The 22,875-nt window shown below is 37.9% G+C and overlaps 1 protein-coding gene across 9 annotated transcripts in view; it reads right to left on the bottom strand.

The window, feature by feature from the left end:
* The window catches only part of NCOA2 (nuclear receptor coactivator 2), a 190,205-nt gene that overhangs the window by 30,453 nt on the left and 136,877 nt on the right, over positions 1-22,875 (bottom strand). For 8 of the 9 annotated variants that reach the window (XM_054057479.1, XM_054057485.1, XM_054057483.1 and 5 more), the window contains 7 exons: positions 21,892-22,010; positions 16,899-17,076; positions 15,272-15,457; positions 14,303-14,404; positions 14,077-14,217; positions 10,714-10,861; positions 7,272-8,541 (listed from right to left, as the gene is read on the bottom strand). In XM_054057479.1, the coding sequence (XP_053913454.1) occupies positions 7,272-8,541; positions 10,714-10,861; positions 14,077-14,217; positions 14,303-14,404; positions 15,272-15,457; positions 16,899-17,076; positions 21,892-22,010 (2,144 nt within the window). The remainder of the gene's footprint in view (positions 1-7,271; positions 8,542-10,713; positions 10,862-14,076; positions 14,218-14,302; positions 14,405-15,271; positions 15,458-16,898; positions 17,077-21,891; positions 22,011-22,875) is intronic. The other variant, XM_054057488.1, reaches the window with a different exon arrangement.

Raw genomic sequence — 22,875 nt, 5'->3', positions numbered from 1 at the left:
TGGCAAAATGGTAGGAAACCACAGAATCAGAGGCCTGGAAGAACTTTAAAGCCTCAAGGTAAGATCAGTGTATGCCATTCCCTACAGAAGTTCAGGTAGCCTCTTGTTTAAGACATTTAGTGACAGCAAATCTACAGCTTCTCCAGGGAATTCATTTCCACATTTTACCATCCTTACCACTAGAGGTTCTTCCCCCAGTATCAATTCAAAATCTCCCTGACTGAAGTGTAGATGCTTCCTTCCTGTGGTATTTTGAATCTGGAGAACAAATTGTGTTCCCCTTCCTTTTTCTAACCTTTCGAAAACATGCACATTTTGGGTTTTAAGATGAAATTATTAAGCAATCTCAACTTGTTGAAATTTTTCAGCATATAACCCATTTTTTAAACCTATCGTTACTCTTGTTGCTCCTGTGGGCTGTCTTCAGTTGACCCACACTTTTGCTGAAGTGCCATTTCCAGAACACGACTCAAGATGAAAATTTGGAACTGCTGAATAAAGAAAAAAATTCGCTCTACACATAGCATACACTGATGGCATATTCCAGGAAAGCCTGTGATTTTTTTTTTTAATTACATGCCATTACTCATTCTCTCTCATCTTGTGCTCACTACGATCCCTCAACACAGCTCTAAAAAAGTCCTATCCAGCCAGCTACCCCCCCCCTTTTTTTTTTTAAAAAAAGTTAAGAATAGTGTCACAGGTTGGTTTTTTTTTTTTCTTAAAAAAAAAAACAACCTGTGACACTATTCTTAACTAATTATAACAAACAGCATTTGTTCACCCTGAAAGTTTTCGTAAGATTTTTCCTCCAAATATCCTGGTCGGAGCCGACTTTGAATTTGGTCCTTCAGTGTATTTGCAAACATTTAAATGTCACCTACAGTTTTATCAAGCATATGTTCTGTTCTCTCATCAGGTCAAAGACTGAGCAGCTCTAGATGCAGCACGATCTCCTGTAACATCTTTATTTTGACAGTGAATCCTTAAATAACTACTTTGTGTGTTTTCCAAACAGCTTCCTCGCCACTCACGGCAGTTTTGTCTTCACCGTGAATCTCTAATCTGCTTATGAGGATGCCATGTGCAAGAGTGCCAAGGAGCCTTACTCAAATCAAGACACTTGGCTTCTCTTATGCCAAAAAGCCCACTACTCTCTTGTAGAAGGAAAACAGGTTGGTCCAACATTACCCGCTTTTGACAAAACCCCATGCTGACCTGCTGCCTTCCAGACACTTATGAGCGGCTGGGTGGACACAGCACACCAAGAGAAAAGGTAAAGCAAGGAGGAAACAAATGTAATTACAAGAAGCCTAAATCATTGTGCAGGCAGGTGATAAGCAGATTCAAAAAGGTGCTCTGAGAGACAGCTGTGAGTGATGTTTATAGGAGCTGCATTTTGAGCACTGGGAGATCTGGTACAAGATGACTGCAAGAGACAGTATAGGAGATTGATGTAGCGTATCATAAATAACAGAAGGATGATTCAATACACTTTGGGGGAATTAAGACACATGGCCTTCATTAAACACATTTGAGACAACAGTGAAGGGAAGTTTTATACGTTGCAGGGTTTTTTTGCTTGGATCTGTAGGGAACTTGGCGTCTTTTTTCTTCCTTTTTCTTTCTTTCTAAAAAAAAGAAAAACCACCACAAAACAAAACCAACCAACCCCAAAACATTCTGGCTACTGCAATTCTTTGTTTAAACATTAAATGTAAAAAAACCCCACCAGCCAAATCCAAAGCAAAACCAGAGAAGAACATATTGATCCAAATGTGTCAGAAAGCTGTACTCCCTAAGATGCTTTTAAAACCTCTCATGAAGTAGCAAACAAAGGCTGGATATAACAGACTATAAGAACACAAATACATAATTTTCCTCTTTTTTTTTGATGACACAATCAAATATTTTTTTTTTTTTTATGAGGGTTCTTAACTGCTCCAAGATAGATTTAGAATTAACACCAAACTATGACATTAGCATAAGTCTTTCCAGACTCACACTCAAATGATACCATATGCACAGAAACTAGCATTAAAATATCTACATGGTTAGTTTAATGGGATTTTTCTTTTATTTATATTCTATATTTATTTTGTTAATGGTCTAAATTGAACTTTATGTAAATAGAAGGCACACCCTAACCTCCCCGTAAAACAATTATTTGTCATAAAAAAAAGGCTGATAAAGTGCTAAGCATCACAAGAAAGTTCTCATGCACATATTTTCATTATCTCCAAGCAATGCAATTACAACAGTCTCTGTACAACTTGAACTAAGTGCCAGAAAACATAATACAAATTGAACTTAGAAATATTTTCACATTAGAAAAAGATTCTGCTTTTGAAGTACATAACACTGTCATGTAGAGAAAGGCAGACTGAAGTGTTAATTGCTTACAGGATTTTTTCAGCTCTATTGAAAGGCAGTTGCACCTCAGCATGAAGTTTGGTTTGCAAAGGTTGCCGTGTCAAAGTCTAGCTTCCATGTGTTGTGAAAGACTGAATAAGATCCTAAGCTCTCTGGAGATGTCTTTTCCACCACGGGTAATGCCCATAGCTTACACTGAGACACTGTATTCCAAACTTCCTATATTTATACATTTATTTAATAACCATGCATGACAGAGGCATCTGGGACTTTTTCCTTGCAACAGAAGTCTTTTGATGGGGACGCAAATTGAAACTATACCTGCCTTATATAAACCCCAAGTTAGCTCATTAGCTGGTTCTGTAGCATGGGCAAAACTCTTGACCATAGAAGGTAAACAAACCCAAACCCCTGCTCCAAACTGGCCATAAATTAAAAGATTATAAAATGAAGGAAGAAATAAATCAAGAGTGGAATCAATGTCATCTTTTTCTCCCTAGTAACTGCACTAAACATACAGTTGGCTAGAAATCATGTTATATTATCAGGCCAATCTACTACTAACTCTTGGAAACAGAACTCTAATTGAAAGACATTCAGAAAATGGAATTCCCCATTCTAAGGTTTTGATAGAATTTCAAGAAGAAACCAACATCCTTCATTAATTTAATGGATTCTGGACATCAATAAATAGCTTTTTGGGAGACGAGGGGCATGTGTAAAGAAAATATGTCAGTATTGGGAAGATACAGATTTCCACATAAAGCAAGAGGACAGCACAGTTGATCAAGCGTGTGAGGAACACCAGAATAGTTCCTGAGTTTTAGGACAAAAAGGTACATAATTAAGATGATTTATAGAACAGCACTGGTGGAGACTGTGGCACTGCAAAGTCCCCATCAGACAAACAGGCTGTCTATATTGTCTACTGGCTAAAAGAGAGGAGAGTAGATGTAGAGAGAGAAGGATTTTAATACACACTACGCCAAGCACTTTCTCAGAGAATAAGCTGCTTCAAATTTCTACATCTTGGTTTCTTCATCTGTAATACAAACACGACAATCCGCATACAGTTTTACAGACAAGTTTCACAGTGCAAAACAATACAGCTAAACAAAATGTTTCTTTAGCAAGGCAGTAGCTGACATTGTTCAGCACATAACATTTCTCTGTCATCCTCCTACACTTTTATTGTCCTTCCTCCCGAGCTGTTGGCCAGTCCTTCTCAGACCTGACCACCTGCTGACCACTACATGGGCTACTCCCAACCAGCAGCAGTGTGTGGTGCCGGCAGACAGAAGAACGAGGGGTTTTTTTGAGGGACAGCACAAGCTGCAGTGCATAAGAAAGGAAGCTGCAGGAGGAAGTCCCACCATGGAACCCTACAGGAGTTGATAGGCCAGCAGGGAGAGAAGAGGAAGGCAGTCTTACTGCTGAGGGACACCCTATAAAACAGATCTGTAGCAAATCAGGACTCGTGCTTCCACTGCCCTCCCTTTTGAATCGTGGAGAACGATACAATCACTTACAGTGCTTGATAGCAACAGTTCTACTATCGCTGGTGCTGTAGGAAAAGCTCCACTGAGCCTCCCCAGCAGGTCTCTCTCACATCCTCTCCCCTACAGCTGCTTTAACTGGAATAGCAATCAGCCTAATAGAGCTTGATAATCATCATCCCACCAAGGAAGGGAAAAAGGTACGCAGTGCTGGAAATATTCTCTGCCATTTGAGAAAGGCTTCCTGTCAGTTGCTGCTCTCTCAAAAAGTATATGTTTAAACACACTACCTAGAAGACTGCTATTTTTAGTACAGTGGTGCATTTCAAAGCATTTCCTGCTCAGAAAGTCACACCAAAAGTAAAAGGAGAAAATGTAATGGCTCTGCTGCCTCCCCACACCCCAATCTCCCTTGCAGAAGCCATCCCACTGCTGCTCCACTGCAGTTTCCAGAGAAACTGCACACTCCAATGACTAATTACTTAAAAATACAACATTCCTTGGGAAGGAGAAGTTTTAAATAAACCTGCAAAATAGGTAACACAAGCACACGGCTAATTTTTACATACGGGAGGAAGAAGCGGGGGGAGGGGAGGAAAGGATGCAGGAGGATGGAATAATTTAGAATTTGTGTTCTAGTCTTGTACTAAATAGTTCCAGCTTTGATCTAAATTTAGGCCATGAGCACTTCCTGTGGGAGACTGTCTTCCAAAGCTGAAGAGGTTTTGATGCTAAATATTTTCAGTGATTTTATAATTGGGGTAAAGTGGTTATTTGCTCAAAGGCGTGGCCTCCAGCTATATAAATGCTTGCATTATTTTATATTCCTCTACTGCTCCATGCTGGACTTCTGTTTATTCAGTTCCAAGTTTTACTGCATTTTAAATAGGTTTTAAAACTCCTATTTATAACCAACTGGAGCACAGAAGCCCTACAATACAGCTGCAGGACTGGCTTCCCCTTACCTCAATGCTGAGGAAGCCCCAGCACTTAAGCTTGTACCACTTTATCACAACTACCGCACTGCTTCGTGGGTTTTTCAAACAACCCCAACTCTGGGACCTTCCTGTATCTCTGGTTCCTTCTCTGCTGGGAGACAATCTCTGTCTTCAAATTTTAAGAAGAGGCAGTACATTCGCAATCTCTACTCCAAACCTTTTCATGTCCTTCTCCTGATCTCAGAAACCCGAGGCCAGGAAAAAAATGAATAGGCTATTCACTTTGCAAAGTACATAATATTGAAGACCTGATTTTCAAATGCTTGAGGTCTGCAATGCTTGTCCACATAGCCTAACATTAGTCTTAGAGTTACATGTTTACATTTCAGGCAAGATGCAACTTGCTTATCTTGAGTCATGAAAAAATAAGGCAGCTAATTTAAAGCAGCTGTCTAGGCTACCACTGGTCAATGGGAACATCACTAGGGAGTGGCTCACTCTCCCTGTTTTATACACACATCAGCCTACATAGCTAACCAAACTATCTAGCTCTGAATGCCACGCTTCTGATCTGCTTAGATGGACATAATTTTTTTGGTGATCACAGATTTCTGTTCTTATCCAGTATCAGACATTGAGGACTGAAGATCTCTGCCTTCACTACAGTATTGTCCGAGATGATGCCATTGACTTCAAGATATAGATTCTGAACTAGGAATTGAAATCTAATCGATATTTTTACAACAGTTTATTCTTGCCATTTCAGCTGTGAATTTATTGATATGTGTTTTTCTAGCCTAACAAAGCGCAAGTTCTCACAGAGAATCTGACCCCCCCCCCCCCCTACAGGCAGTACAAAATACCAGCTGCATAACTAAACTAACATCCAGGCCTGAGGATTAATCCCTGTGGAAATTAGTGTAATTTGGCTCAGTTTCTCCCTAAAGCATGGGAAGAACTGAAAAACCACAACTGCTCCTACATAATGGCAATAGCCGTCAAATTCTGTTGAAACAGAAGTAGTGAAGTAACCTTGCGAGATGCTTAGATAACTGAGATTTTAACAATGCTGCATCCACACTGTAGTGGCATGTTTAGCCTTTATGTTGCGGTTATAATTAGTGCTGACAGAACTGTCTACTGATTAGAAAGTGCCAAAAGGGCAAAGTAAAAAAAAAAAAAATAAATCCAATGCTGTGACTTAAGTCTAAGAAAATGTTGTCTATCCATCCTCAACTTCAAAATACAATAGAGAAAATACTAAAAATTATGTATTCGTGTACACACAACAGAAATGTAACACAATAGATTCACAAAAATAACAAGCTCAAACCCAGTCTGCACATTAGAAATACACAATATTTCAAAAGTGAAGGATATGGCTGCAAATGAGAGAATCATGAACATTTGCACAGTGTATGATCTGATCATGATTTACAAACTAAGGCTTTCATGCACAAGGCACTGCCTAGGGATTAATGACCAGCTGGGAGAGTTAATAGTGTAAGACAAAGCTAAGGATCATTAACTCCAGCTAGTTATAAACTCCCCAGAAAATGTCTCATACTAAAATTGATATTGTAATTACTCATTTTATAAATAAAATAAACAGTAATATTGAAGTAGCAAATCGCTTTTACTGCGTCCCTTTTTCTTGCAGAGCTCTGAGAACTGGAGCATTCTGGGTGATGTGAACTTAGTGCTGAATTCTGCATGAAGGCCAGTGAGGTAACACTTTTTAGCATAGGTCTTAACAACACACAATTTATAAGTATGTTGGGCAGCACAATAACAATCATGCACAGAATGAAAAGAAATTCTGAATGAAAAATTCAATGAAGATATCCTTGCACAGGGAGACAATCTCTGTGCTAAACAATTAATCATCCACAAGAACCTGGGGTTAAATACAAAAACTTTTAAAATTAAAAAAAAAAAAATACAAAACACAAAAAGCCCTGACTGGACAGGAACAAGGGAAGTCTATTTGCCTTGATTTTAATCTGTAGAACAAGTACAGCACAAAGACCAGTAATGCAAAGTTGGTATCAGTCCCTTCAAAAAGCTCCTGTCCCTGAACACGAACCTGCCGTACATGGGAGAAGTGCAGTTGCTATGCTAAGCTAGGTCAAGAGCCCACCTAGCCCACAGGAGTTCAACAACAGCCTATGGGAAGAACTGTCAATAAGTCAGCATCAACCAAATTACAAGTATTTTGTCTTCATGGAACTGGAAAAGGTTCCCCAGCTTTCAGGCCCTGCATTACGCCCCTCTCCCCAGCCAGAGTCTGTACTTTTAGACAGTAATGCAAACAACTTAGTTAGCGCCAACTGGAAAATTGAGTGAAGACTGGATTTCAAAAGACAGATAACAGTCCCTTTAAGAAAGTCTGAAAAAAAGTAAGATGGCAGGAATGCAGGTCTAGAACATCTCATTTACATGGCTCATGCTAAGATTTGCTTACCTGTTCGTTAGGCTCAAAGCTTATCTCTTCTTTTTCCGTCCTCATAGGTATTAACTTTGTGCTACCGGAAGGGTCTGTCTTACTGTCCAACCGCTCCAGTTTTGGGGGGATGTCTGGTAAACCAATATCTTTAGTATCATCTTTATCTAGCAAGTAGCGAAGTAGTGCATTATTATTCTTCTTAGGACTTGCTGGCTCCTGTTTAACAGTCACTTCTGAACCAGGAGCTGTGCTACTGGACTCCTGGTTCAGTTCTTTGCCTGTGGCCTCTGCTGTGAGCTTGGCCAAATCTACAGGAGAACTACTGTCCTGCAATAGTCTGTGCAAAATTTTATGCTTCTCCTTGAGCGAGGTTCCATGTGCCGAACCAGACCCAGGCAATGCTCCTGTGGCGTCCTTGCTAACGTCTCCCATGGTACTGGACAATGGCGAAGGCTCCATCTGATCAGATTTGGTGGTCAGCAATTGTAAGAGCTTTGTCTGGCTTTTTCCATCATGCAGTTTATTCTGTCCATCAGGTCTCTCGCCACTAACAACTGGTGGCATGTTACTATCGTTACTGTCTTTCTGTTCTCCTGAATGGCAGCTGCTCTCAGCTTGTCCACTTGTACCTTCCGATTGCTCCCCATATAGTCCAAAGCAGTCTTTAGAGTCCAGGCTTCCCATCTTGCTTAGCTGGGGAGGATTCATATTCACAGGGGAATTTTGTAAATTTCCCATTTTTAGGTCAGGTGAAGCCAACGATGATCCTAGAGAAACGCCGTGGCCCTCGCTGAGGGCCTGAAGTGCGTTCAGGGAGCTGTTGGTGTAGTTATGGCTATTTCCTGTGCTGCTGCAGACTCCCACGGGTGAATGCAAGCTTCCTGCAGGGGAGAACTGGCTGGGTGGGATGCGAGGACTTCCTGCCACTCCAGGGCTCACACGATGCCTTGGGGAAAGCATAGAGTTTGGCTGCCCTGGGTTCATGCCAGGGCTGCTTTGTGAGGGGCTATTCATTTTTAGTGCATAGTTACTACCCTGAGGAGTGGATGCCTGTATGCTTGACACATGGTTCATTCCCCCTGAACCACCAAACCTGCCTGCCGTCATGCCCATTTGTTCCTTTGGGCCATTTATGGCAAAATTTATATTGCTACTGATGGTCATATCCTGACCTGGGTTCCCACTGCACATGGCCTGATGGGCAGGGCTGCTGGAGCTAATCGGGTTCAATATCTTCCCCATTCCTTGTCCAGTCAAATCCTGATTCATTCCACAGACATTCTGCTCTCTGTGTGGCAAGGGGAAGAAAAACAACCCATTAGCTAAAACGACAGTGGCCAACTTGCAGTTACATTACTGAAAAAGAAGAAAAACCCCAAACCTCGCTTTAAAATAACACAACAAACCTAAAATTAAAAACAAATTAACAATTTGACAAACATGATAGGCAACTCTCAACGTGGCTGCACATTAACAGTACGGTTCTTCAGTACCTCATTAACAAATCAGTGGAAGAGAAGAAAAACAAAATTATACCTCATTTAAATGACAGTCATTAGAAATGGAGATAGGTTACAATTTCAGACTCTCTTCCTTTAATGTATATCTCTTCTCTACAATTCAGCAAGAGCTTAGAACTGACAGAAATCTCATCTGAAACATATGACCCAAGCAACTACATGTTTTATGAGACAGCTGTGGACAGCTGTTTGCTGGAGTTTTGAATTTCTACGAGTTAGCCATACCACAAGCCTGGAGTGGGCTATTTGCCCACCAAGTTCATAGTGAAAAGAAAGTTGAAAAAGTCACATTTCTACACTGCCAGAGTATTTTGATAGTGCTCCAAAACAGCATGTGAGCCAAGAGAACTACTGGATAGTCCTTCAGAATGGGAACAGTCTGTTAGCAATCCAGTCCTTCACGGGCGTTGAGGAAAAGAGAAGAAAGCAAAAAAAAAACATTCACAGAGGAGCTGAAACTCTTATTTCAAGAGACGTAGGCTATAAAGAGGAGAGAAAAAGAGAGAGAGACAAACACATACAGAGAAAAAGCTCTTGTGAGAGCACCTGGAGATCTCTCTTCCTCCGTAGATTTTAATTAGTTTATGGGAGGATGCGATATACTTCTTACCTCTGTGCTATAACTTAAATAAGAAAAATCACTTATTCCCAGATGCTAAAAGCTATAAAAGAGTCAAGAGTCAAGTAGATTAGGAAGAAAAAAACTAGGTCCTGAGAAAAATCAGACCAACTCTTGACTTCAAAAACAAATGCTAATGGAACATTTCTAGTATGTATTTTCAGTGAGATGAAACCCATTCCTATTTGCACAGCATAAGTGCAGATAAACCTTTGCAGTTTGCTAAAGCATAAGAAGTGAAAAAACAGAAGCACACACAGTAGTGAAGCTTATTACTCTGTATTTGTTACCTTAGATACGAAGACAAAGGTGAACAACATCAACTATAAAAAGAGAGGTGGATTTTTAAAACCTTATTACAAATACAATAGCACCAGTGTTCTGCTAAGAAAAGAAAAAAAAAAAACTTTCAAGTACCATTTCTAAAATAATAGTGCTTTTTAAACTTTAAAATTTAGCTCTTCAAGAAATTCCTATTATATTCAGTAAGCCAAAGAAAACAAAATTCAAACAGCTTTTGGCCAGGTTAATTTCCAAAGTTACAATCACTGTAAAATATTTTCAGTTTTAATTATGTTTAGAGTTGTTTTCTTCCTCTCAAAAGAGTGATACTGCGGATACAGGGAAACGGCATTGTAATTATGATCAGCAAATAAAACCTGAAACAAAATTTGACACAAATACAACAAGGGATGCAATGACTTAATTTAAATTTTACGTTGAAGTTCAGAGGTCAGTAATAATTTATACGTAACACATTAGTGTCTATGCCTTTCTGTTAAAAACTAATAGTGGAGGCATTTCTCAGAACTAGACATGTGAAAGCCACTACTCCAAGCGCCAGAAAAGACAAATAAAGAAGACAGACAAGGAGTTAAAATGTGCAGCTTGTCTAAAATGCTGTTCTAATCTTAATATATTCTTTAAAGAAGACCCAGGCCCAACATATGACTCACTGTAATGACAAGAATTTAATCCTTAAGAGTTTTCTAGGTTTAATTACATTTGGAAAGTTTCTTGTGTCTATTATGCAAAATACAGGAAACTAAAATACTGGAATTAAGAACATGATATTAAAGGAAATGTTGTATGTTTAACAGCAGATCTTGATTTGAAAATCCAGCTCGCCAGTTGAGTCCTGAAATCATCTTACAGTCTTTTCCTCTCTAAGCATTTATTTAAAAAAATTATTTTCTTTTCATGCTATCAGTTCTAGGTCAACTGAACATCTATCAGCCTTAAACAACCTATTTGCTTTGGCAACTTTGTGCTTTCCCTGTCTCTCTGCAGAATGTGGGTGTGATAAACCAGTCAGGATTACCTGTGAAGCATATGCAAGGAGATTACAAGCTGAGGTTCACTAGTCGTCTGAGAACGGATGAGCTTGCTCTTCGTTTGGGCAGAAACGATAGTGCCATCAGACAAGGAAAACCGATAAACAGGACTAAACGCTAGTCCCTGCCTCAGCACTGCAAGCAAGCAAGATAACAGAATTAAATTAAATTAATGAGAAGCCATAGTACATGTAGCTTAGATGTTCAACGCCTGATGTTCTAAATACACTGGCACTGATACCACAGACATTGCGTTAATTAAGAAAAAAAAATAAGAAGAAAAATGTTGAAAACAAATAGATGAGTTGTATATGAAGTAAAGGATCCCACGTACTGTAGGGTTATTAACAGAAAACCTATACAGAGTGACAGAATTAACAGGACAGATACTATGAAATATAGAATATTTCAGGAGTGGACAAAAGTCCTCAATGCCCATTTCAGTTTTCATCAAATATGTGCATAACTCCTTTTGTTCCTCATACATTTCATCTGTATCATCTACATCACAATGATTAATATAAGTGCCTTTAGTTTCTAGATCATCTGTTTCCATTAGCTTGGATCTATTACTCCTTACGCCTGCTTAAATTATCTTTTAACGGTTATTCTCACTACTTCTTTAATTTAAAAACAGTATATAAATCTCTTACATGGGAAGAATTAGGAATAAGAAGAACTGGAATAAGAAATTATTACTTATTAAAGAACAAATACTAAAATACGCAGCTGAAACAAATTTCAAATACAATTATCTAAACCAAAACTGGGATTGTGCTATCCTTTCCCAGTGTTAGATATGACTGACTACATTTCAGCAGATATTCTGCAGCCCTCAAGATCATTTTCAACTCCTAGTCCAAAAAGCTATTGCATTAGGATTGTAGATATGGCAGGAGGGAAATACATAATTTCAGAATTTCCATATAATTGTTTAGGGGAGAAAACAGGAATGAAGGACTACAAATGCCTTTAGTTTCCTATTTTTTCATACATACACATCTTCTGTGGTTTTGGTTTTCTTTCTGTTTGTTGTTTGTTTTGGGTTTTTTTTGTTTTTTTTTTCTTTTTTTTAAACTAATAGTATCATCTGATCTTCATTCTATTGCTTGTCTTTTAATATTTCCTGTTGTAATGAAATGACACGGTTTTCTGAGTGTGGCTTTATTAAATAGTCTCCTCTACAGAGCAACCAGATTTTCAGCCTTGCAGGACTGGTTATGATTGCTTTACTTCCCTGTCCCGTCCATCCCCCTCATGTCCTTTCCCCCCCCTCCCCGTTATATATTGTTCTGCAATGTTTTAAAGTATTATTTAGGCAGTGAGAAAACAGGAAGCACAATTTAAACAACCAGAAGGGGTTTTTGAGAGTAAAAATGTAAAGAAAAACAAAAACCTACAAGTGTGAAACAATACAAAGCAAAATTTCACTGTTAGGCATGTCATTGTTTCAGTTAACCTTTGGGCACCAGAAGGTCCAAAGCTCTTAACTTTAGCATATACTGCATCAGGAAATTCCAGTACTCAATGCCAACAGGATACAAGTGAAATCTCTACTTAAATCATTTTCCAAACTAATTCTTTAAGCAAACAAGAATGTTTCCGTATTCCTCTTGAGGAAATGCTGTTTTTCTGACCGTGGCCAATAAAAACTTACCATATATTTTTCACTTCATCCTGAGAGTTAATTCAAAAGCTTTGTAGTTTTTATTGTTTATCAAGCTAATGGTGATTTTTTCCCCCCCACTGTAATTATATGTAGGAGATCATTACTTTCTCTCTTTCTATTCTCAAAACATAATGACTTAAAAAATTGCAAGAGGTTCCTCAGTTAAGTGCAAAGATGCTCCTGCCCAAAATATGCCATGTTTTTCTTCTCCGTGCTACAGACTATTATTACTCTCCAGTGCTGGATCTTTTACAGCAAAGCAATTCCAGAGGTTCCTCTTCTAAACTCTCTTCACTTCCACAAGAAGTAGAAGGCCTTCTCATTGAGACTAATTCTTAGTTTATATGACAATCCTAAGACATTCCTGCAAAATAATACAGCGTAAACTCCAAACCAGGTATATTTTTATCACTTCAGAGATAGCTTAAGAGATAGCTTAGAGAGGACCCACTCAAACCTCGGCAGTGGATGTAAAAGCTGCCAATTTGGCCAGGAATCATTTCAAGAGGACTGAAGTAACAAGTAGCTGGATGCCATAACAGAAACTCCTAAGTCACCTTCAGCAAAGCCTGGTCCTTACCTGAAACTGCTCTATAATCCCCTACTGTAACTTTAATTGCATACTATATTCTTCAACTCTGTCTGAAATCACAGCATAATGCTGTGAAATTTTTGCACTCTTACTGTATACACCCCAGAAGTTGTTACATAAAATATCACAGTACTTCTGTGCCCCCAACACTGCCAACATGAAACATGAAGGTTTCTTGGAAGCAGAACTTATTTAAGAATATTTAACTAAAGTTACATGACTAAGGCTTTCATACATATATATATTAGGTGGAATAATGTGAGATTCTAGCTACAATTTAGTTTCCAAGACTGCGTGCCAGTTGTTTAGTGGTCAAGGCAACTATTTCTAGCAGGCCAGGTATAAACCCCGTTCTACAAACATGAACCCAAAGAATGATGCTTCTGCACTGGAAATGTTCCAGTTGTTCCTCATTGGTTTTGAAAGGACTTTCCTGTGGACTATTAAGCGTTATTTTTTCTTTAGCAATTTGGATGTTTGTTACTAGAATTAGCTGTATTAGAAAAATCCTCACCTAGCCATTACCACAGAAACCTCATGGGGAACCTTTCACAGTGCAGTACTCTCCTACACCTTACCTACTCTTGACTGGGTAGGTGTGCTTGTGGTCTATAAAAGTTATCAGCTTGTTACAGCCAGCAATGTAGGTTTCCAGATAACATGAGCACTGCATCTTTGATAATTTCAACATAGAGGGTTTCTCACAAGAACTGGTGACAGTTGAAGTCCGTTTTTGCAGAGAAATAAAATAAAAGTCAATGAACTGCGATGAGTGACCTGAGGTTCTGAAGAATAACACACAGTGAAAGTTTTGATGGGCAACATACAAGGGTCTTTCTAAAAGAAGTGCAACAATTTGAAGATTTAAAGCACCCTACAAGACAGCACAGTTATAACAAGCAGGCTAAAACAACCAGGGAGAAAGGTGACTCTCTAGAGAGTCATTAGTGTGTTAGGCAAATAAGCTTTAAAAAGGGACTCTAAGTATCCCTTGACTGTTCCATGTAAAAATAACAAAGAGAACACGACCAACAGATACAAATAGCAAACTGTTTAAATATAGGAAGTGCTAAAAATATGAAACCTAACCTTCCTGGTGATGCCTCTTGGCAAAAGATATTTCTCCCTCGTGCTGCGAATGGAACCTCTGAATGCATCTTCTCACCAAATCTTCCCAGCCAGGTTTCATAGCTGCTCGCATGGTACTTGTGTCCAGTGAAGTTATTTTGCCTGATATTAGATAAAACATTTGTTACAGCAATTTTCTCTTTGAGAGAAAAGAAAAAAAGACTTGAAAACTCCTATTTGACTATACCTTGTAGATCCTGGCGAGTAGTAAAGCTCTCTGATGAAGGAAGAAGTGGTCTTTCCTTCATTGGAGCTCTTCTTGCAACACAAATCAAGCAAGACTGCAAATCTTAAAGAAAAAAAATGTTACCTCAGTGATTTATGTAGAGGAGGAAGATTTTGTTTCCACAAGGAATCCAGAAGTATTTTTAAAAATAACAGATTTTGTACCAATAAAATGACTGATAGAATTCAGTGGGTTTACATCTTTGTTATTTCCCTACAACACTAAACAATAGAGGAGAGGTGGGGTTGTTTTCTTTTTTTGAAGAAAAATTAGCAAGGACTCCACTACAGCCCACAACTGCTGGCACGTGTTTATGCATATACCTGTAGCAGCTCAACCACTCAGAAGACAAATACTAAAAATATAATATACTGCATGCACACAGAACACATTTCTTCAGCACTCACCATTTTGTACCTTCTAAGCCACATTTCTTAAATGTGCCCCAAATGCTTGCTGTCCCTGACAAAGCAGCTTCATAGCCACTTTTATGTATCTGAAAACTTCAAATACAATCTGAAGAAATTTACCTACTGAAGTAGTAAATTGTAAAGGAAACAGTGAACCACAACTGTCTTTAAATTCTAAGAACTCAAAAAACTGCTCATTGAAACTTTCCTGCCAGTCAGCAACATTCTTCTTACAACTGCAGTTCCATAAAAGTAGGCTATTTTTTTTGGGGTAAACAGTTCGTCACAATTTCAATTATACTGGTTTAATAAATAGGTGCATGCAAGTGTATGCAGTCAGAATCCAAGATGGAAGTACACTTCTGTTAAATGAAAAAGAAAACAAAATTACAATTTTTCGATCTTTCAGGATTCAGAAGCCACTTTAGCAAATTTATCTCACTATCAACTACACTAAAACTGCTGTCCTGCAACAGCATGGAAAGAGAACATACTAACACAAATTGGAAGCACTAATTACCTTCACCATCCTCCTTGAATGAATTTGGTTGAGAAACAGCAAAGCACTGCATAGTTTCATATTTCTGATGTGCTTCCTGGTTATCATGGCCTTCTTCAGAATCAGCGAGAGGTTTTACCAGCATCCGACAATTAAAGGTATGGCTATTACGCCTCGGAGCGTCACCAGACCAAGATCCACCATTCACTGAGCAAAGCAAATACCACATAGTGAGATAAATCTGGAAACAGTAATTTCTGCTGCTTATCCACAGGAAATTAATCAATGTGCTTTGAAAACTGGTCCTGAAACAAGCTTGCTTAACAACAACAACAATCTAATTTTAATATTAGAGCCCAATCCAGCACATAACAGGGTAATTAATAAAATTCTCATATTTTAAAAGTACTGTAAATTTGTTCAGCTATTAAGTTGTTTTGGTTTTTTTTTTAAAGTGACTTACAAGAACAAAATAGAAAAGCAGGATAAAAGTCTAAGTATTGGTGCATGGAAAAGTTACAGAGCACACTCCTACTGGTAGGTGATTTTAATTTAAATGCCTGGAAGAAATAAAGTAGTATATAGGATCTGTCCACTGAATTTAAAAGTGATTAACAAAAAGTGATCACAAAAGTGATGTCAGCGTTGTATAAAAATCTGTGTCCAGATTAGAAATAGAAAGAAAAGAAACTAACATGTATTTGTAAAGCCAGGAAACAATGCAATTGGGAATATATTGAAACACAGTTTCAGGTACAATGGGAAAGAGTGAAAGGATAAGAATGACCTGGGTACAGTGATGGATAAAACTAAAGCCTAGCACAGCACTTAAGAGAAGTAAAACAGGAAACAAAATCCTGTGATTCACAAATACAGGTACTGCACGTGAGTCAGAATGAATTAATGTAACACCACATGAGGAAACAGCAGGGTCATATTTAAAATACTCTTCACTTGTCCTCTTCAGTCATAAAATGCAATACAGGCAGTGATTTACAGGGTTTAGACATTTATGTTTTTGCTTCTTCAAGGGTTTATAAGTGAAGTCATAAAATGCTAAAGTGAATTGCATAATACTTCTTAAACTGCTGTGAGTAAATGAGGTGCCCAACACTGATGTTCTCTTTCTTTTCACCTCTTCCAAAAATCCATGACATTAAAACCAATATTAATATTAATCCAAAAATGCCTACAATTAAAAACAGTTTTTGAAAGATAAGGGCAAATATTAACAAGATTAAAAACTTTGAAATGAAAATTCTACCATAAGGAGTTTTCTGATTTTTCTTTTATACTCCCTCTTTCTTGGGCCATTCTTAGTATAACAAGCGTAGACAAAGAACTAACAGAGAGTTCACATAGCTAGTGTTTCCTCTTAGTGATTTTCTCTGGTTGGAGATCCATTAAAAATATCAGCTAAAATGAGTTACTAGGAGTAATTTTAACAAAGAATAATCCGAAAAGAGTAGAGGATGCTTTTGAGAATAATATTAAAAATTCATACAGGCTAGGTATACATTAAAAATAGTTAGAGCATATATGAGGAAACAATAAGTAGTGGAAGGACGTTAACTTAAGTTATTGAAACACTGATTTATCAAATCAAAGTTAAATAAGTAATGGTATGATATGAGTAAAATATATATACCTAAAGATTTTGGCAGCAGGATTTTGACAAATTCATTGTGGTCCCCTACATGCAGGATGCTATATATGCTTGTGTTCATCAGCTCTTCTTGGTTGTACCTTAGGTACTGTGTCACATTCTCAGAAACAAACACAACATTACCTTCTGGGTTCACTACAAAGAAGAACCCATCCAGGGCCTAAAGGGGAAAAAAAAAGTGGAGAGGAAGAGAAAGAGAGAGAGAATGAGAAACACAATAAATACCAAACAATCAGATTAACAAGATACCAAGAAAATAAATATTGCCTTCAGAAGACATAGCTGAATCTTTCTGCATCTATCCCAGTTCTTATATTCTTATTTGTAATACCACAGGACATGTTTCAGACTGAGCAAATAATCCTACTTATATCAAACCAATGTAAAAGTGCACCCCTTTCAAAATAATGAAACCCAAGCATGAAAACAAACCAGAACCCCATCCCAAACAAACAAACAAAAATAACGGAAGAGGCTGCCTGCCTATTTAGTCAAAGCCAGACCAGAAGCCAGTTTTGCCAAACCTAGATCCTGTTCACTCCTTTATGGAGCACAGGGAGTCTGAAACCAGGAAAACATCACAAGATGTGCTGGCACAAAGCAAGGCAAACACTGGCAGGAAATAAAAATGCTCTCTTCCTGTCCCCAGCAGTACATCTTCATCAAAGTGAGCCCTGATGCAGCAGGAACACAACGGGTTAAAAGCAGAGCAGGGCAAAGAGAGCTGAAAGCAGGCAGTGACCAGCGAGAATGGGGCGGCTTTAGACTCTGATTCCAGGAACTGCTTTCATTTTTTTAATTTCACATCAGTTTAATTCAGTCCACACACAATCAGTGAACAGGAAGCAGACTTGCACCTCTTCAGCTCAGCTCCATGGTATTCCAAATAACTTAAAGTTTTTGTGAGAAAGTGTCTAAATTAGTAATTTCTGCTCACTGTTTTCCCCCCTTATCTTGTGATGGTGACAACCTAGCCGCAGCATTCTTTCCAAGGTACCATCTGTATGTTATCTGAAGCCTAAGCCAAATACCATATCACTTCTACCTGATGAGAATAAAGCAGAAATTTGAGTATTGGTAAGAACTTCTCTTGCAAATTTTCTTTCCTTTAAGATGTAAGCATTATTGTAGATGGTAGATATATTTCAGGATACATCCCTATAACTTTATGTCATATGGGCAGATAATGGGTGATACACTTAAATTTAAAGCACCAAAGCTTTTGCTCTAAGCATTCAACTAACAATTAACCAACAGTCTTCTAAAGCTTTGCCTGATTTATTCACCTCTCTAAGGACTGGTGGGAAATCACTAGAACAATTGTTAGTTATTGCATCTCCAGGGATAGAAACAAGTCAGAAAAAAAAGCAATCCACGATTCATTATGGATTCATTGAAAGTAAGTGGATATGTAATAAACCTGAACTCAGCTCACTGCAACAGTCTAACAAAGAGGAGCTGCCATAGCAAGCGTAATCAGGCACGTGGCAATTTTTATATGACCAAACTTATGTATTGTACAACTGTGTATCAGTCTTCACTGGCAGCTCTCAAGTGCACAGGCTACAGACACGGACTAAAAATACTACACACAACTGAGCAGTTAGCAGATCCAGCAAGTACAAAAAAGAAGGCTAACAAGGAATTTTACTTCCGCCTTCAGCCACTTGGCTGAAGTCACTATGGGGAAGACAGAGCCAGGCTCTATTCAGAGATTCAAAAGGGAAGGACGAGATGCTACAGATACAGGTTGCAACACATGAAATTTCATGGAGATACAAGAAAAAAATAATTCACCATGAAAGTAGGCAGATATGGGAAAAAATTTTGGAATCTTCTTTCCCAGAGATATTCAAACTTTGGCTGGACTTGGACCTGAGCCACCTGCTTAGGCCCATCCCAGATGAAGTTAGTTAATGATTCTGCTAAAGGGGAGGGATACTGAAAGCCTACTGCACAAGCAGAGCGACTGAGCTAATGGCAGCCAAATGCTTTGTTTGTTCTATTTTTAAATTACAAAATAATAAAATGCACAAACAAATGCACAAGTATATACTTCTCCTGACTGCCCCTAAATTAAGATAAACTAGGTCTTTCTTTATTTACTGTTAATTGTCACAAAATCTAAACTTTGACTTTGTTTTTTTCTCATTGCTTTATTTTTGTTTCTGATAGTTCTTTCTTCTTCCTGTTAATTCACTTGCTTTGGAGAGCTCTCTCCTTTCCATGTGCTTTTGTAACATTCACGACATTTTCCTGCTGACTAATATTTAGTTTAAGTAACAATGTTCTACAAGATTTAATTAATTCAAGCTCTAATACAATTTGCTATCAGCATCTCTGCTATGGATTAGTGTCTTAGACTGCATTTCATCACTGCTTGAAGTCAAGGTAGGCATGGTCTCTTTGGTTTAGTCCTCTCTGTACCATGACAGCTCCCTGTACTGTCTGAGGATATGAAGAGCTGGACCAGAGAACTGAGTTAGGCCTGAAAACTAACGCAAAATAAAATAATAATAATAAAAAATGACCCTAGCCACATCAGTCCCCTGAATTGTCTAACCATGAAACCACATGGCGTTTAGAGCTGGGTGTGGGTTCAGCCGAATCATTCTGATCGGCAGCAATCGATGCTTACATAAATTTAAAGGGATTTGAAAACCAAAGCCATAGCAGATGTTTATTGGAGTCCTAAGGAGAAAACTTCCAAAGGCAGAGATGGCAAGCAACAGATTATGAGAGTTACTGCCATCCTACAGTAATCTTCACTTTCCCCTGCTATTTCCTACTACAGTAACTTCTTTGTCGAGGAAGTGCTCTGTGCTGTTTCCTCACAGAGGCTTCTTGGGCTAACCACAGAGACGGTCATCTGAGCCTGGAGTAACACAGGGCCTTATATGCCCTCCTGTTTCTTTCTATTCTATTAATAAAATAAACTTGCAGGTAAGCAGCAGCAGGCTTTTGAGCAAGTTAATGCACCAAGCCACTTTAATATTTTAGAAGCTTCAACTTCTGCAATAATTTCTTTATTCTGTCCTTGGCCGTATACCACAATAAAACTGTAGAACAGCAAAGAAAGGCAGCACACTTTCCTCAGAGCTATTGGGACAATAGGGGGACAAATAATGGACAACATGCTGGAAGAGAAAATAAGACAACAGATATTATTTTAGATAGTACAGTGGAACAGAAAATACATTTGTGTTCTTTGAGCTGTTGTCAGCTCTCTCGACTACTTTTTCACCCTCTCTTCCTATCTGCTTTCTGCCTTAACCAAGAAATATGCTAAAATATTCCTCAGAGGCAGCTGTGTGATGAATTTTACTCGCTCTCTTCAGCTGGGAACACTCACTATTTCGAGGATTCTTCAGCTCTATTCTTTAATAAAAACAGACAATTACACTTCTAAACCAAATCAGCTAATGAATTCTTCATCAGCACTGCCATTTTTATTGTTATTTAGCAATGGAAAAGGGTAGGGTTTTGAAGAAGTTGTATAAAGGGGTCTGTAACTTAATTGCATTCTCTTATGGAGATAAAGACACAAAGAAAGTATCTGTAGTCTTTCCACAGCAAACATAACAACTTTCAATCCTTTTAAATTTCTTGGTGCAAAAGGACCACAGTTTATTAATTTAGTTCCACAATCTTATACTGTTAATACGCAATAGGTCTTACTGTGAAGGAAAAATAAATTAAATGGAATCACAGAGCAGACGGGTGATTCCACATGTCATGTTTGCTGCAACAGCCAACCATGCAAGATAAGCCAGGGGAAGAAAAAAAAAAATCTTATCTTATTTTCCCTATGATTAAACCAGGTCCTTACAATTAAATTAATAGGAATTTAAAGATAAGTTTTAACATAGCAGTGTAAGAGATGGATGTTTAACCTTGTTCGATAGTAAAAACAACAACATTCAATTCAGTGAGCATATATAATAAATATTAAATTAAATAAATTAATTTGATACACCTGCTTTTCAAAGAAGACTGTTTTCACTTTAACCTACTTAATCTTCCCTATACTTAGTATTGTAATTTTAGAGCCTTTACTTCATACATAGTACAGAAAACTATGTTTTCATCTAAAAAAAAATGACAAATAATGCAAATACTTAAAAATGTTATAACATGCATTTTGTTCCTGCAATATTCAGAAATGACAGAATTATGCTTCTGCCAAAGCCGGCTCCTTTAGATTGATTTAGAGTTTGTGTTTTGTTTTATCCAAAGTAACATTTATTCCTCCTTACAGAAAAAGCCCAGAGTCGGAACAGGTACAAACAGTTTGCAAGTGAGCTTAAGCAGATAAAGCAGTAGTGCCAAAGGACAGTAGCATATGACATCAGGATCACAGATAACGTACCTACCCAACATTTCCATTAATACATTTAGAAGCTAGGTTTTAACCATGGAGCCTTTAGGGCTATCAAAGCAACAGCTAAAATCAGACAGAAATCTAACCGAACAAACTGAAATACGTGGCTTGAAAAGCTTTTCTAGATTACTTCCATTTTCCTGAGGGAAGAGTCATGCTGTAAGCGCTGAAATGATAATCCATAGCAATGACATACAATTTTAGAGTGTTATTCATGACTATAGTACTGTATACGTAAGTCAATGTTTACATACAACAGGTCTTCACGATCTGTCATGGTTTAGAACACATAAAACGTGGACATGCAGACACCCAAGACTTTCTACCAAGCCCCTCATGTTGTTTGTTACAAAGCAGCAGAATTATCTTTCTCTGCCTCTCCCCATCCCAAGTTAAAGTGAGTTTCATCACTGAATCCAGTAGAAAAATGCTGCCTGCACATAAATGACATAATCCTACAGAAGGCGGGATGGTTTGTCTCTCTTGACCATTCTTTTGCAGCAACTTCCAACTGCACTTTTTCATTTAATTACACTGCTCTTCATCCTAGAAGGAGCAGAAGTGGCTCAAATAAAGGAATTTTGTGCTCTTCACCTCAAGCATCATTGGTCCAAGTGCATCCTTGTCAATGACACTCTGACCTGTAGATGATACATCTGCTTTTTGCACTTCATCTTCGTTAGCTGCTGCTGCTTTTTCTGCAATAAAGAAAACTACGTATTAAATGACAGAGCAGTGCTCTTTAAGTGATACAGTAAGAGCTCGCAGAGTATTGAGACCAACTATGAGATGATTACAGTGCAACAATACTGAAAACGAGATTAAATAGTTTCCCGTAATGATTCAACAAAAGCATAAATAGTATATTTACATTTCAGTTTTGTGACCCAAATAAAGTAATACCTGGTGTTTCTCTCATAGACATTTTACTGAACTGCAAAACATATCCCTGGGCAAAGACAAGGGCTCTTCATAAAGGCACAAGGAGCAAAAGCCAGGATTCAAGGTGTATTAAAAGACTGATCTAAAGGAGCATGCAAAGCTCACAGCTGCACAACTTTTCCATGATCACTATTTTTAGAAGGAAAAACATAAGTCCACAATCTACTGTTTCAGTACTGAGAAACAGCAGCCTCATTTCTGTTCCCATGCCTCCACCCACATTTTTACTATCACATAATTTTCATACTGCCTTATTTATCAATATGTTATTAAAACAACATAGAATTTCAAATGCTATATTTGAAAATTACAGGCAAGAAACTAATGATTTAAGGTTTCTGGAGCATAATGCTACATATTAGTCTGCTATATACAGTATCACAGATCATATCCAACTCCAAATATAAATGACATTCATGCATAATGGCACTTTCAAATAAAGAGGGTTTATAATTCCCATCAAGTAATGGACACTATATTAATTTTTCTATTCCAAGAATGATACTAGTGCTTAAGGGAAAAGTAATAAAAACATTATACAAAATACATATTCTACATTATAAGTTAATGAAGCAAGTAATTTTTTGTTGCTACTTCTATACTCAAAACATTCTTTTATTATTTTTCAAGCAATTA

This window comes from Cuculus canorus, chromosome 2 (genome assembly GCF_017976375.1).
Source record: "Cuculus canorus isolate bCucCan1 chromosome 2, bCucCan1.pri, whole genome shotgun sequence".
Taxonomy (NCBI): Eukaryota; Metazoa; Chordata; class Aves; order Cuculiformes; family Cuculidae; genus Cuculus; species Cuculus canorus.
The sequence above is the reverse complement of the archived record's forward strand: the minus strand, read 5'-3'. Positions and strand labels throughout refer to the sequence as shown.